The sequence below is a fragment of the Schistocerca cancellata genome, chromosome 1 (genome assembly GCF_023864275.1).
Source record: "Schistocerca cancellata isolate TAMUIC-IGC-003103 chromosome 1, iqSchCanc2.1, whole genome shotgun sequence".
In the NCBI taxonomy this organism is placed as follows: Eukaryota; Metazoa; Arthropoda; class Insecta; order Orthoptera; family Acrididae; genus Schistocerca; species Schistocerca cancellata.
The window spans coordinates 483,675,631-483,687,867 of record NC_064626.1 but is presented as its reverse complement, the minus strand read 5'-3'; the positions used below and the strand labels follow the sequence as shown (position 1 = coordinate 483,687,867).

At 34.5% G+C, this 12,237-nt stretch overlaps 1 protein-coding gene across 1 annotated transcript in view; it reads left to right on the top strand.

The window, feature by feature from the left end:
- Positions 1–11,733, top strand: part of LOC126185518 (NGFI-A-binding protein homolog) — an 89,418-nt gene extending 77,685 nt beyond the window's left edge. Inside the window, exons 13-14 of the mRNA XM_049928139.1 lie at positions 7,928–8,056; positions 8,392–11,733. Of these exons, the coding sequence (XP_049784096.1) occupies positions 7,928–8,056; positions 8,392–8,568 (306 nt within the window). The 3' untranslated portion in view covers positions 8,569–11,733. The remainder of the gene's footprint in view (positions 1–7,927; positions 8,057–8,391) is intronic.
- The last annotated feature ends 504 nt before the right edge of the window (positions 11,734–12,237 follow it).

The window sequence follows — 12,237 nt, the reverse complement described above, 5'->3', positions numbered from 1 at the left end:
TTTTATCAAACAATGTAAAATCCAGTATGGAATAATGACAATATTATGCAACTGATAGTTCACTACTCACCATACAGGGCAGACACTGAGTCACATACAGGTGCAACAAAAAGACTGCTACATTTAAGCTTTCAGCCAAAAGGCCTTCTTCTAAAATAGAAAATTCATAGACATTCACATGAGCACAACTCATACACACGTGACCACTGTTGCCACTGGCCAAATGCTTGAATATATACCAGTCTTTTTGTTGTGCTTGTTTGCAACTCTATGTCTCCTCTACATGTTGTATAACAGAGGGTTTTGATATATTAGTAGGATATTTGAAATTACAGTCTGTCTAAAAAACAGACTTATTGCCAAGTGTGTGTATAGCTCACATTAAAACACTGCTGGAATGTATATGATCCATATTGGGTCAGAATAACAGAAAACATTTGATACATAACAATAATGTCACTGCAAGTGATCATGCTTGTTTGCCGCTCAGGAGATGAATAATCTTATCTTAGCAGCCATAAACTACAAAAGTTGTCAAATATCTTCCAAAAACTTACTCAGAAAGTTCCAAGAACCAGTTTTTGGGATGAAATCTATGAGTATTCTGCAACTATCTACGTGTTGCTCCTATAGAGACCTCCAGTATAATGTGAAGTTATTAGAAGCACACAGTAATATAAGCAACCATTTTTTAAGCCCCCCACCCAGAATTGCACAGGAAGAAACCTGAATATTTAGTACAATAAAAAGTATCCCTACACACTCTTTATACCAAATTGTAGAGTAAATATGAAGACAATTGTCATGGAAAAATGGCATTCCTTATTATCTTGACAAGTGGAATAATTCCTTATAGCACGCAATTGTGAAATCATCAGACATTGTTATCGACATAAAAGTGATAAGGATGCAAAGGTTGGGTCCAACATGAGATCTCAGGCCATTTGACCATGATTAGACTTTCAGCATCACAGGCATGAAGCACATTATTTCTGAGATTTTGTGGACAATGGGTTTGTCATAGTTCACTGTGTCAGAGGTTTATCATGACAGCCTCAACTTCTTAAACCACTGCCACCAGTGTCAACTACTGAAACTGGCAACATGTGTGTTATAAAGGGTTATTCAACGTAATCTAGAAAAAATGTTTGTATTGAGGAAAGGTATTATATGAATATATTTAGAGAAACAGCAATTCAAGAAGTTATTTGTGTCATAGTCAACAAGTGAACCATTAGCTACATGGCATATGGCTAGTCTGTAGTTCAATTCTGCCCACACTCACCCTAAACTGTCCACATTGACATGAGTCACAGCTGCCTTTACAAAGGCACCTTGCTTCCATAAACTTCTGTACACACTCATAAATGAATCGTTACGATATATGGAGGCTTGTTAAATGTGATCCTAAACTTACAATGCCCCTCCCTTATGGACTTGCTCTTGCAAAACTCCATCATACGAAATGCCTTCTACATGAAGATGACTTGTTGGGTTGTGACAGGCACAACGAAAAGACTGTTACACATTTAGCTTTTGGCCAAAGCCGTCTTCAGAAAGAAAACACACACACATACGCAAATTCACACATGCAAGCACATCTTACACACACATGACTGCTATCTCCAACAACTCAGACTGGAGATAGCAGTAACGTCTGCATGAAGTGTGCTTGCTCATATGAATGTGTGTGTGTTTTGTTTTCTGAAGAAGGTTTTTTTTGCCAATAGTTACATGTATAATAGTCTTTTCATTGTGCCTGTCTGCATTTACTTTACGATGAGTAGCAATCTATCCTTTTCCTAATATTGTTGGTACTCCAAGTTGGAATTCTATTGTTTGAACATGACTTCTCTGCAACCATGTCCCTTGTTGCTACACACACACACACACACACACACACACACACACACACACACACACACCTAGAGTTGTTGTATCCATACACACAGAGACACTTCTGAGGCATCAAATTTACACATTCCACTCTTCATCAATTATTATGCCTATGAGTCATGGAATAAGTAACAATTAGAATTAAACTGAACTACAGGGCCATCAGTGGCTAGCTGAGAATGTAACAGTAGATCATTACACTAAACAACAGCAGATCACTCACTAACTTGATGCTGGGTAACAGCCAAAATGGACCATCTATTACAAGAGTAGCATCTTCTCATTATGGATACGAAAGCCATTCTCTTTGCTAACTGCATTTACAAGTGACAGATTTTAGTACAGGCACCGTGACTCATTGGTGGGTGCACCATAGGAAAAAGTTATCTGGAGTCAGAGACCTACAGTATTTACTCATGTGAGTATGTTAAAAATTAAACAAGTGATGGGTTCACCCCAAACTCTCCTTTGTTCTCATATTGTGTCAGGGAAAATTGAATCCGTGATGACAAAAAAAGTAAACATTGAGGTAATTAGAGATGGGCCATGAAAGCTGGGAAATCAGCCAAGCAGTTTTAAAAAGCATCACCTCAGCAATTTAGGGAAATCATGGAAAACATAAGTCAGGATTATCAGACTCCTGCTCCTCCTAGACCTGAGCCAGTGACGTAGTCAGTGTGTCAGTGCTCCTAGTTGCTCCCAGTATGGTTGCAAAATGCTTTCTCAGTCTCAACAGTTATGTAAGTAAGATGGATGTGCATGGATTGCAACAAGCCACTCTCTGAGAAATGGATTTCTGTTGAGTAGTCATCAGTCATAATGGCTCTCAAATACTTCCAGTGTCTTGTGAAGTCCTTGCAGTGATGAGAAGTCATCATCTCAGAAGAAACCGGAAGTGTTATGTATTACTAGAGTAAAGTGTCAGTTTATTCATTACTGTATGCATGCTTCACACTTTGCCATTAACATTGAGCTCAAAGAATATTCTAAAGTTGGCAAAATAAAATTATATCTGTATTCAGATTCTGTTTGGTATGAGCATGTTGAACAATGGGAGTTTTTAGAACACTGAAACAGTTACATGAAATGACAACATGGGGCAAGATACCTACAGGAAGACTGAGGGATAGATACATTGTGGGAATACCTCATAGTAGAGCATCAGGAAGAAGTGCAGGACATGGGTATAAGCCCACCATAATTACGTAAGTATTGTTGACAGGAAGAATGGGACCCACATTTTGTGGTTGTGTCGAAGACTTATGAGTAGGTAGGACTAACAAAATATATGATGAGTGCTTAAATGTAATACAATGTTCTCATTGGCATATTGATTACTTATGAAACTGTTTCCATACAAGGAAACCAAAGTGTTTACCAAGAATACACCTCTAATTGTATTACTGAGTGTGGCCCAGTAATTGCTGAAACAAATTTGACGAGAACTTAAGAAATCGACTCCTGGATTGGGAAATGGATGGATGTACAAGAAAGAACTTCAACACCACACAGACTATATTGTTGTATTGAAAAAGATTGGCAGAGACAAGCAGTATTTAGCACCAGAAGAAGGGCATCAGGAGTAAATGGGGATAGGTAAAGGAATCCACTGATAAAAGAGCTTATAGTTACCCTAAATATCTTATAAAAGGTGTTATGGAATGGGTTTTACTGACTGAAAACTCATGGCATGTATGGAGAGTAATTATAAAGTCCATGAAACATTTCTTAAAATTGGTATAGGTAAATGGCTAAACATAAAATAATAAATAATACATTACATGAAAGACAAACCTCAGAGTTTGCTTTACTGGCAAGTTAGTTTGTAAAACCACCTTCAGGGACTTCATGAACTATAGTTTCTGAAAATGGTGGTAAATTGGGTAGAAAAAGCATTTGTGTGCTAAACTTTACAAGTAGCCAATCAATGGTGAGTGTGCAAAGAGCTTCCCATGGCAAAGACACCATCAGTCTATAACAGCATAGTGAAGCGGTACAAAAAAATTGAGGAGACTGGTTGTCTGTGTGATGTATAATGTTTGTAGCAACCAGGCATTTTGAAACAGACAGTGACTCATGTGAGAGATGTAATGTTGCAAAGTCCCAGAAAATCTACATATCTGGGCTGGGAGATGTGTGGTAGCAAACTTTGTGACTACTGCTGTCAGGGAGGCAGAAACAAGTTAGTCTTTTATGTGTCATAAACAGCTGAGTTCATAGGAGGTGGTGCACTCTTGCAAAATTTGTACAAATCATTCAACATGTATGTTTCACATTTAGAGGTTTATGAATGCCTGGTCTACTATTTAGGTTATGTGGGTTTATCATTCATTCCATGCATTGGTTTTAGAACTCATGAGGTAATAAATGTTTTTCAGAGATGCTTGGTTTCTATTTGATATGATAAATCCTGCGTTCTATTCCACTTTTTTAAAGCCGAGTTTTTACTGGTCCTTCAACATGTCATTTCTTGGACCCCACACTGATTTTTCTTTGCAATATACCTAAATTTTTCTTTTTATCTTTCTTATTAAAATTTTCCTGCCCTTTCATTTCTGTTTTTGTTTCTACTTATATATATATATTAGCTCCAGTTCTTTTCCCATGGTCGATTCTTCTCTCATATTTGATACTTCATCTATCCTATTTGTGAAGGTGAAGATTTTAATCATGATTGTGATGTGATATTATCACCTCACTCATGTTGTGCTCTTTAACACGAGGAGCTAAGTGAAATTTCTCCATGTATTTCTTGCAACACCTGTTTGTGTCCCATTTAGTTTTAATTTGCTACTGAAGAAACTAATCAATCCAAAAATGTCTTGTTAATCAGTTGTTATGGTGCTACTTGAGTGACAAAAATGCATATGTTTTTTTATAAAATCTGAACACAGTTTATAATTTTATGACTTATTTATTTTATTCTATTACTAACTTTAACAATGAGTTGTACACTATAGATTAAGATTTTCATGTCGCAGCAAGACATAGAAATTATGAACATCATTGTTCAATATTTAGTTGCCTCTCACTAAATACAATATTTTATGTCTTATGTTATACAGCAGATTGGTTCGTTCCCATTTTTGTCGAACTATTTGAGCTCCAGGACAAATACACAAGATTTCCAATTTTTTATTCATATTTAATGTAATTTACCTTTGTGTGCCTTCAGTGTCATCACAGTATTACAGTTCAACAGGATGTTAAACAGAAGTTGAAAATAATGTGTACCTATAGTTGCAGAGCAGTCTCAGCTGCAAGAGCTGAGAAAATTAGTTGTAAAGCTATTTAAATATAAGTGAATACAACAGTGATGCCAGAACACAGGTAAAAAATTATGTGATGAAAAAATCTGTAGGCAGCTAATGGAGGAAAGTAGAAAACAACCGTAGATAGTTGAGTAGAGGATTCTACTGGTATATGGTTTGTAGTTATGGATCACAGATACCAACAAGTTTCTTCTACATCCACCATTATATAAGTATTGATGTTCTTTATGTAGGTGGTGTATGTGGCATGTTTTAGCTGGACTTTTACTCCTCCATACACATGTACCAGTAGCACTGCGTAGTTCAAAATTGTCAGTCTTGCAAAATCATTTATGATATAAAGTAAGGAATATAGTATTGGATTGTAGTAACATTCTAAAGTAGATATTAAAAACTTCTGCTACAAAAAATAATAATGATTGCACAACCATTCCCTTTGGATATCAAATACACTTTTTAAACAAATTTATGAGTATCTTCACATGCAGTACAAAGGCAAAACCTCATTCATCCCAGCCAAAAAAATAGCATCAAAAGTAAAAGTGACCTCTAATGGTACAAAAATATGTGCGATATTCATTAGTATTTGTTAACTGCCAAGACACATTTGGAGGTGTTTTGTATTCAGCCTCCACTTTCCTTAATCTATTTTTTATTCTCCATCACTCTATTTCTCCTCCCACCTCCTTTCTGTCACCAATCTTTATTTTATTCATAGCAGATGACAACAAGCATACCAATTTCCTTCCACAAAACTGATTATATTTCTCAGAGCACACAGAAATTTTTCAAGGATATACCATGATTTACACTTTTAATTGTGGAATCAGTCCTGCATAGAAAAAAATGACTGGATAATAGCAAAGGCATGGCAGGAAATTGAGACAGAAAAAAGAAATATCATCTGTTGATGACCATCAAAAATTCATATCTACTAGTTTTTTATTCAGTAGTTTAAACAAGTTATTCATGAGTGAATTGGATGGAATGGATGTGAAGCTGTATATGGAGCCCACAGTGTAACATTGATTTTAAGTAAATAAATGTCTTGTGACTAGGGCCTCCCGTCGGGTAGACCATTCGTCGGGGTGCAAGTCTTTCGATTTGACGCCACTTCGGTGACTTGCGTGTTGATGGGTATCTGCTCAGTGTGGATGTCGCAAGACACCCGTTTCAGTTCGTCATTGATCCATTAACTCAGTTTTTTTTATTACAGAGGGCAGCTAACCCTCTGACCAAGCTGTCCACTCAGCTTCCAGGGATGCACATTGATTTAAGTGAATGATACACTAAAGTGAATGTATTTTAGAATAAAGCACTGAAAAAAGTTTCACCTGTGCAGTCATCTTTCAAAAGCAGCAATTTAGTGCCATTTGCAATCATTAGACAATGTTTCGTAAGCATGCACGAACTGAAACCATTGAAATGGAAAATTGGAGAAAATAAAATACCAGTCTCTGTGTAACATAATCCAGCAAGGATTTGAAGGAACAAAAGTGACTTCTACAATGCAAAGCAAATGAATTAATAATAAGATAAGTGGTATATGGAATAACTGAAATCAATGCACATGCAATGTACAAAACTTTAAAACTGAGACATAAAGTGTGTGTGCCAGGATCACAGTGAAATGCTGAAGATCAAGCTCAGTGAATGCTGAAGCTTCCTGGGTTGTCAGAAGTGATTCTGAGTGAGAGAAAGGCCTCAAGATTTAACACTAGTTGAGGATAAATTCAGATGGCCAATTAATGTAATAAGATCCGATGGTGAATCAATATGCTGTGCTTAATATTTCTAAACAAAAGGTTGAACTAGTTACACAAAATATAAATTACACACAATAAAGCAACATCTTAACTCTTTTTCAATGTATGGGACAAATCTAACAACACATTACTTCCACTATTGTGGCAGTTTTCTTCTGGAACGTCAGACTTATTCATCTCAATCATGTAATGGTATGACCATGATTCTTAACCAGTTGTGATTCCTTCTAAGAAACTGTGTACTTCTGCAGCTTAAAGCATTTACTAATCTTGTATGTTATCCTTCCGCTAGTCTTTCAGTTTCCTTGGCACCCAGCACATGCAATGACTTCATGAAATTTTAGTCATCAGCGGCAATATTGTACACTATGATGTAGCATTAATGCATCACTCATAACGTTTATAGACAGCTCAACTACTTGTTCTAAGCTGCCCACTCAGTGGTTATGACAAACTTGCTTTCTGTCTAAAAAATCAACTAGACATCTTTGCTATTTACTTCTGGGAGATAGTAATATTTACAGACCCTTCATTCACTAGTTCATTCATTCACCATGAGCTAAATCTGATTGAAAAGATAATAGCTGTAGCATAAACTTGAAACTATATATTTGTAACATCTAAATGTGGCCGCACTACAGTAATATGTACATTATTTAGAGAACTCCTCTAATTTCAAGACACTGTGCTCCACAGCTGTGTCCTTTTTCACAACGTACAACATCCTTTCTTAGACCATAAGAATAAAGTGACGTCTATGACAAGCACTAAAATTTCATTACCAGCAATGGACAAATCGACAGTCTTCCTTATGTGATTATGTAGTGTTTCTCTTGAATTCTTTCAGTCACTTTCCTACACCAAATTTTCTTTATATTGTTCCAACCTAATTGTAGTTTACTTTATCACACAAAAGTAGTGGGTAATTGGTGGCACACATTGTAAGACAACTGTTGTTGATAAATTGGTACTAATTCACATTCTTATTTGCAGATGGTAAATGAAACATTAATGGATGAGGGTTTGCGAGTTGTCAAGGAGATGGTTGCTAATCAAAATAAGGAAAGTGTAAATACACAGTCAACCAATTTTGAAGATCCTTATCAGGAAAGCAAAGTGCAAGTATGTTTTCAGTGAAAAATGATAGATTAACTGAAAGTTATATTTTTATTTAATAAAAGTAGTTTGTGGATTTACTTTATAATTATGAAGTTATAAGTTAATACGAGAGGACAGTTACTTGTATATGTGTCCACCACCCTTCATCTTGCAGATGCTGTATTTGCTTTAAATGTTTGACTTCTTATTTCTCCTCTGTTCAACTGATTATCACTGTCAAATCATCTTATATTTTACTTAAATTAATGCCATTATATGACAAATACTGAACAAATGTGGTACATTAAGATATTAATTAATTATTTTTAGGGTGTATATAAATTATATTTTATTTACAGGTGATAGCATCCAGTGGAGGAAATATAATAGCAGTTGCGAACCCTGCACTTTCCATGTCTCCAGCCATTGCTGCTGATGCCGCTGAGGGGGCATTACTTCGTGGACCACTCATCCCTTTGCTAACACAAGAACATCAATCTGCAATATCAACTGTAACACCAGAAAAAATCACATGATGTGTGTGCCATGTGTCATTTTCTATAGATCTCAAAGTCTTATAGTGAATGTATAATGTCACTATTGTACTTCAGTAATATTGTATAAAAGAGGACTTGTTATTGAAAAATATCTTCTATGTGCTATAAAAACATTTTGAAGTGTTTTAATGAAAATGGTGCTTCATTACTAAGTATGGTGGCTTCATCTGTTCCTGGAATCTTTGCTTGATGAAAATTTATGAAGATGTATGTTAAAATACTCAATCCCAACAATAAATACACTGACTTTGATCATAAGATTAATTCACGAACTGCTCAAATGCTTTCTTCTTGTACTGTTTGCTGATAAAACAGAATAATATGGTTCCTGTTTACCATGTCTTCATAAAACAAAGAAGACTATACTGGCCCTGTCTGAAGAATATTCATGTTGAAATTGACTGTTCTCAAAAGGTTGACACGTTTTTGTACTAGTAACTGTTTAGTAGTATTGTGTTCAATCATTTGATATAAGTGCAGTTTTTACTTTTGTCCATATATTCATGTTGTTAATAACTGTTTTGGTTATGTGAACAATTGTAAGAACCATCAGTGCATTGTTCACTGGCCAGAAAAACCAGTTTTCCGTGCTGGCAGTTATAAACACAACCACTGCAAACATACAATCCAAAACTAATTCATATTTATTCTTTTTTATAATGAATGCAAACAGGACATGAGACTGTATATCAGTACCAAATTTAGTTCCTTGTTCAAAATAGGAATGGACCTTTCCAGATGTGAGATGCATTACAGATATTAAATAATTTGAACAGAAGGTTTACTTGACTTAAAAATACCATTGTTGGGATAGTTATGATAACTGATGTACATGTCTCTGTGTGATATAAAACCAAAACCAATTTGAAAGGTATGACTTGTTCTTATGATGTGCCAGTAAAATCATACATCAATTGCTCACATGCCTACAATCTAGCCAACTGCGGTCTCACAGAATAGTTAGCAACCAAACTGTCAATGTTAGTAATAGCCATGTTTATTTCTTGCATCAGGTAAAATAAAAAAGTGCCCATACTACATACAGTTTCTTTGACACACTGGCAAGAAATTCAGTTTGCCATCAGGTGTCAGCATATTCATTTGTGATAGTCTAACATCACTTGAAAGGATTAAAGGTATTATTTGCTACCAGCTTTTTTTCTGTTTTGTACAGCATGCTTACTTTTATCAACATAGCATTACATTCCCTATGTTTTCTTTACTTTGATGTGCTTTATCTGTGGACAGGTGGATGTACAGAAAACTTTATGAGGAATTCGAATGAATTTTTTCGATTTATATACTCCCATCATAGACCTAGAAACACTCATTGATATCAATGTTTTAAACTCTTAAGAGCTTTCAAGAAAGTTTCGGTCTGTGACTTTCAGGCTACAAGGTGTAATGATTATTATGGAAAATTTATTAGTTGAGCTTCTGAATTGGTAAAATTATGTCCAGAACGTTAATATGTGGTATCACTTGCAATATGATAATCCAGGGAAAAGGCAAGCTAGATGTAGCAAGCAAGGAATGATCACAGACACCAAAAGATAACAGGCTAAATTATATGGATAAAAGGAAAACAAATAAGTAATATTTATCAATTAAAAAAATAAAATGACTGACCATAGGTGAATAATAAGCAACTTATGTTTTAATATTTCTTTCAGTCATGGAGAATTTGTACAAAAAGTTGTCTTCATTTCTGAAATGAGATACCAATGACAGTTCTGTTCTTATTTCAAGCCACTCAACAGTAAAAGAAAATTGTTATGTTGCATTAAACAGAAAGTATCTGGTAATATACTGAATGAAATAAAAACAAATTGTTGTGAAGTGGTCAATAAAAGATAATATTTTTGATGTAACAATAAAACATGTTAACATATATAAAAAATGAGATCACAGGAAAAGAGAAAAAAAAACATGTTTTTAGATGCTCCATATTAAAATAAAAATTAAATATATCATGCCAGTATCCTGAAAAAATACCATTCCTTGGCCTTCCTCCACATTGCTCTTTGAGTGCTACCTAGTGTCTTTGAAACAATCATTATTGTACAGAATATGTTCACTGGAGTTATTAATAGTTTCCAGACTACTATGTTCGAATCCCCCATATTGGAGCACTGATCACTTTTGTCACAAGACTGTTATATGTTTAAGTTAAAACAGAATGACAATAGAATAAAATAATCTTTCAATTACAATACTATCTTTGTGAAAGTATGGTTTTATGCACTGAAGAATTTCCTTTTGTGCTCTAACAGAAGATGTAGTAAGAAACACTGGTTTCATACTTCTGTGTCTGTTGCCTCATGGGCTTTTGTCTTAAATAATCAGCAATATATTTACCAAACTAAAACCAGGTTACAACATAAAAGAACATTTCACTCCTGATAATATCGAAGTCTTTAAAAAAATGGAAGTATCAGCAAAAGGTTCCAGTCTAAAAATAAAGCATTACAAGTGCAATTTATTTAGATTGATTAAAGGTACATGTGTTTGGAGTCCATTATATTAAATCTGTAAATTTATAGAAGCGTACTGCTGTTTTGAATCTTTTAGACATGGTTTCGACATTGGAGACTGATCAACACCAGTCTGATGGAAAATATTTTCTGTAAGACAGAGAATTTGTTTGAAATATTATATGTACTTAATTACATTGGCAACAGAAAAATATGTTTTGCTTCATTCATATTTTATGTTGGAAGTGTCAATATTTAAATTCAGTATTAATATATTTTCATCCCAATAGTTTGTCAGCTTCTCTTAAATATTAAAAAGAACACAAAATAAAGGAAAGCGAAAGTTAACAATGCTTTTTTGTAGTTTCAGGTGGGAATAATATCAAAATGTTCTTACATTTTAGATGAAATGATAACAATTGTAAATTCTGTCAGAAGTGTTCAGAAAAATATTGTGAGGGCTTCTAGTGGAATCATCATTCTAATGGAATGAATTTATATTTGTACAATATGTACATAACAAATGAAGCAAAAATCAAATATTATTTGTCAAAGCTGTGATAACTGGTAGCATAAAAATTATTATTAACTTCTGTGTATGATTGAGATACTTTGCTGTATTTTGGTTTTGCACATATGTAAATAAAACTTGTGAAATATAAACTGTCAATGATTTTTTTGTGTTTATTTGTTTATTGCATATACAATAAGTGAGAAGTATGAGTAAATGAAGGGTAGAACATAAAAAAATCAACACAAAATTTGGAAACTGTTGTGCCACTTACTTTGCTTACATCCTCCACATGGAATTCACACAATTTCACAAAAGGCACACTGATTAAAACACTGGAATTGCTTTCAGAAGAACAGCTCGGCCATCCAGATTGAGGTTTTATGTGGTATCCTTAAAACACTTTAGGCAAATGCCAAGCTGTTCCTTTAAAAAGGCATGGCCAATTTCCTTCTCCCATCTGATCTTATGTTCTGTCTCTCATGACATGGCCATTGTCAGGACATAAATCCCTACTGTTCATTTATTTAGCTTTACAGAAATAAGAAAAATGGAGAAATATTTCAAAATATTTATATTCAAATAAGACATCTAGTTTCAAAGGACAGTATACTGCTTTCTTATAGGTATCAAATTTTCCTACTGCTGTGTTCCCTTGTATAA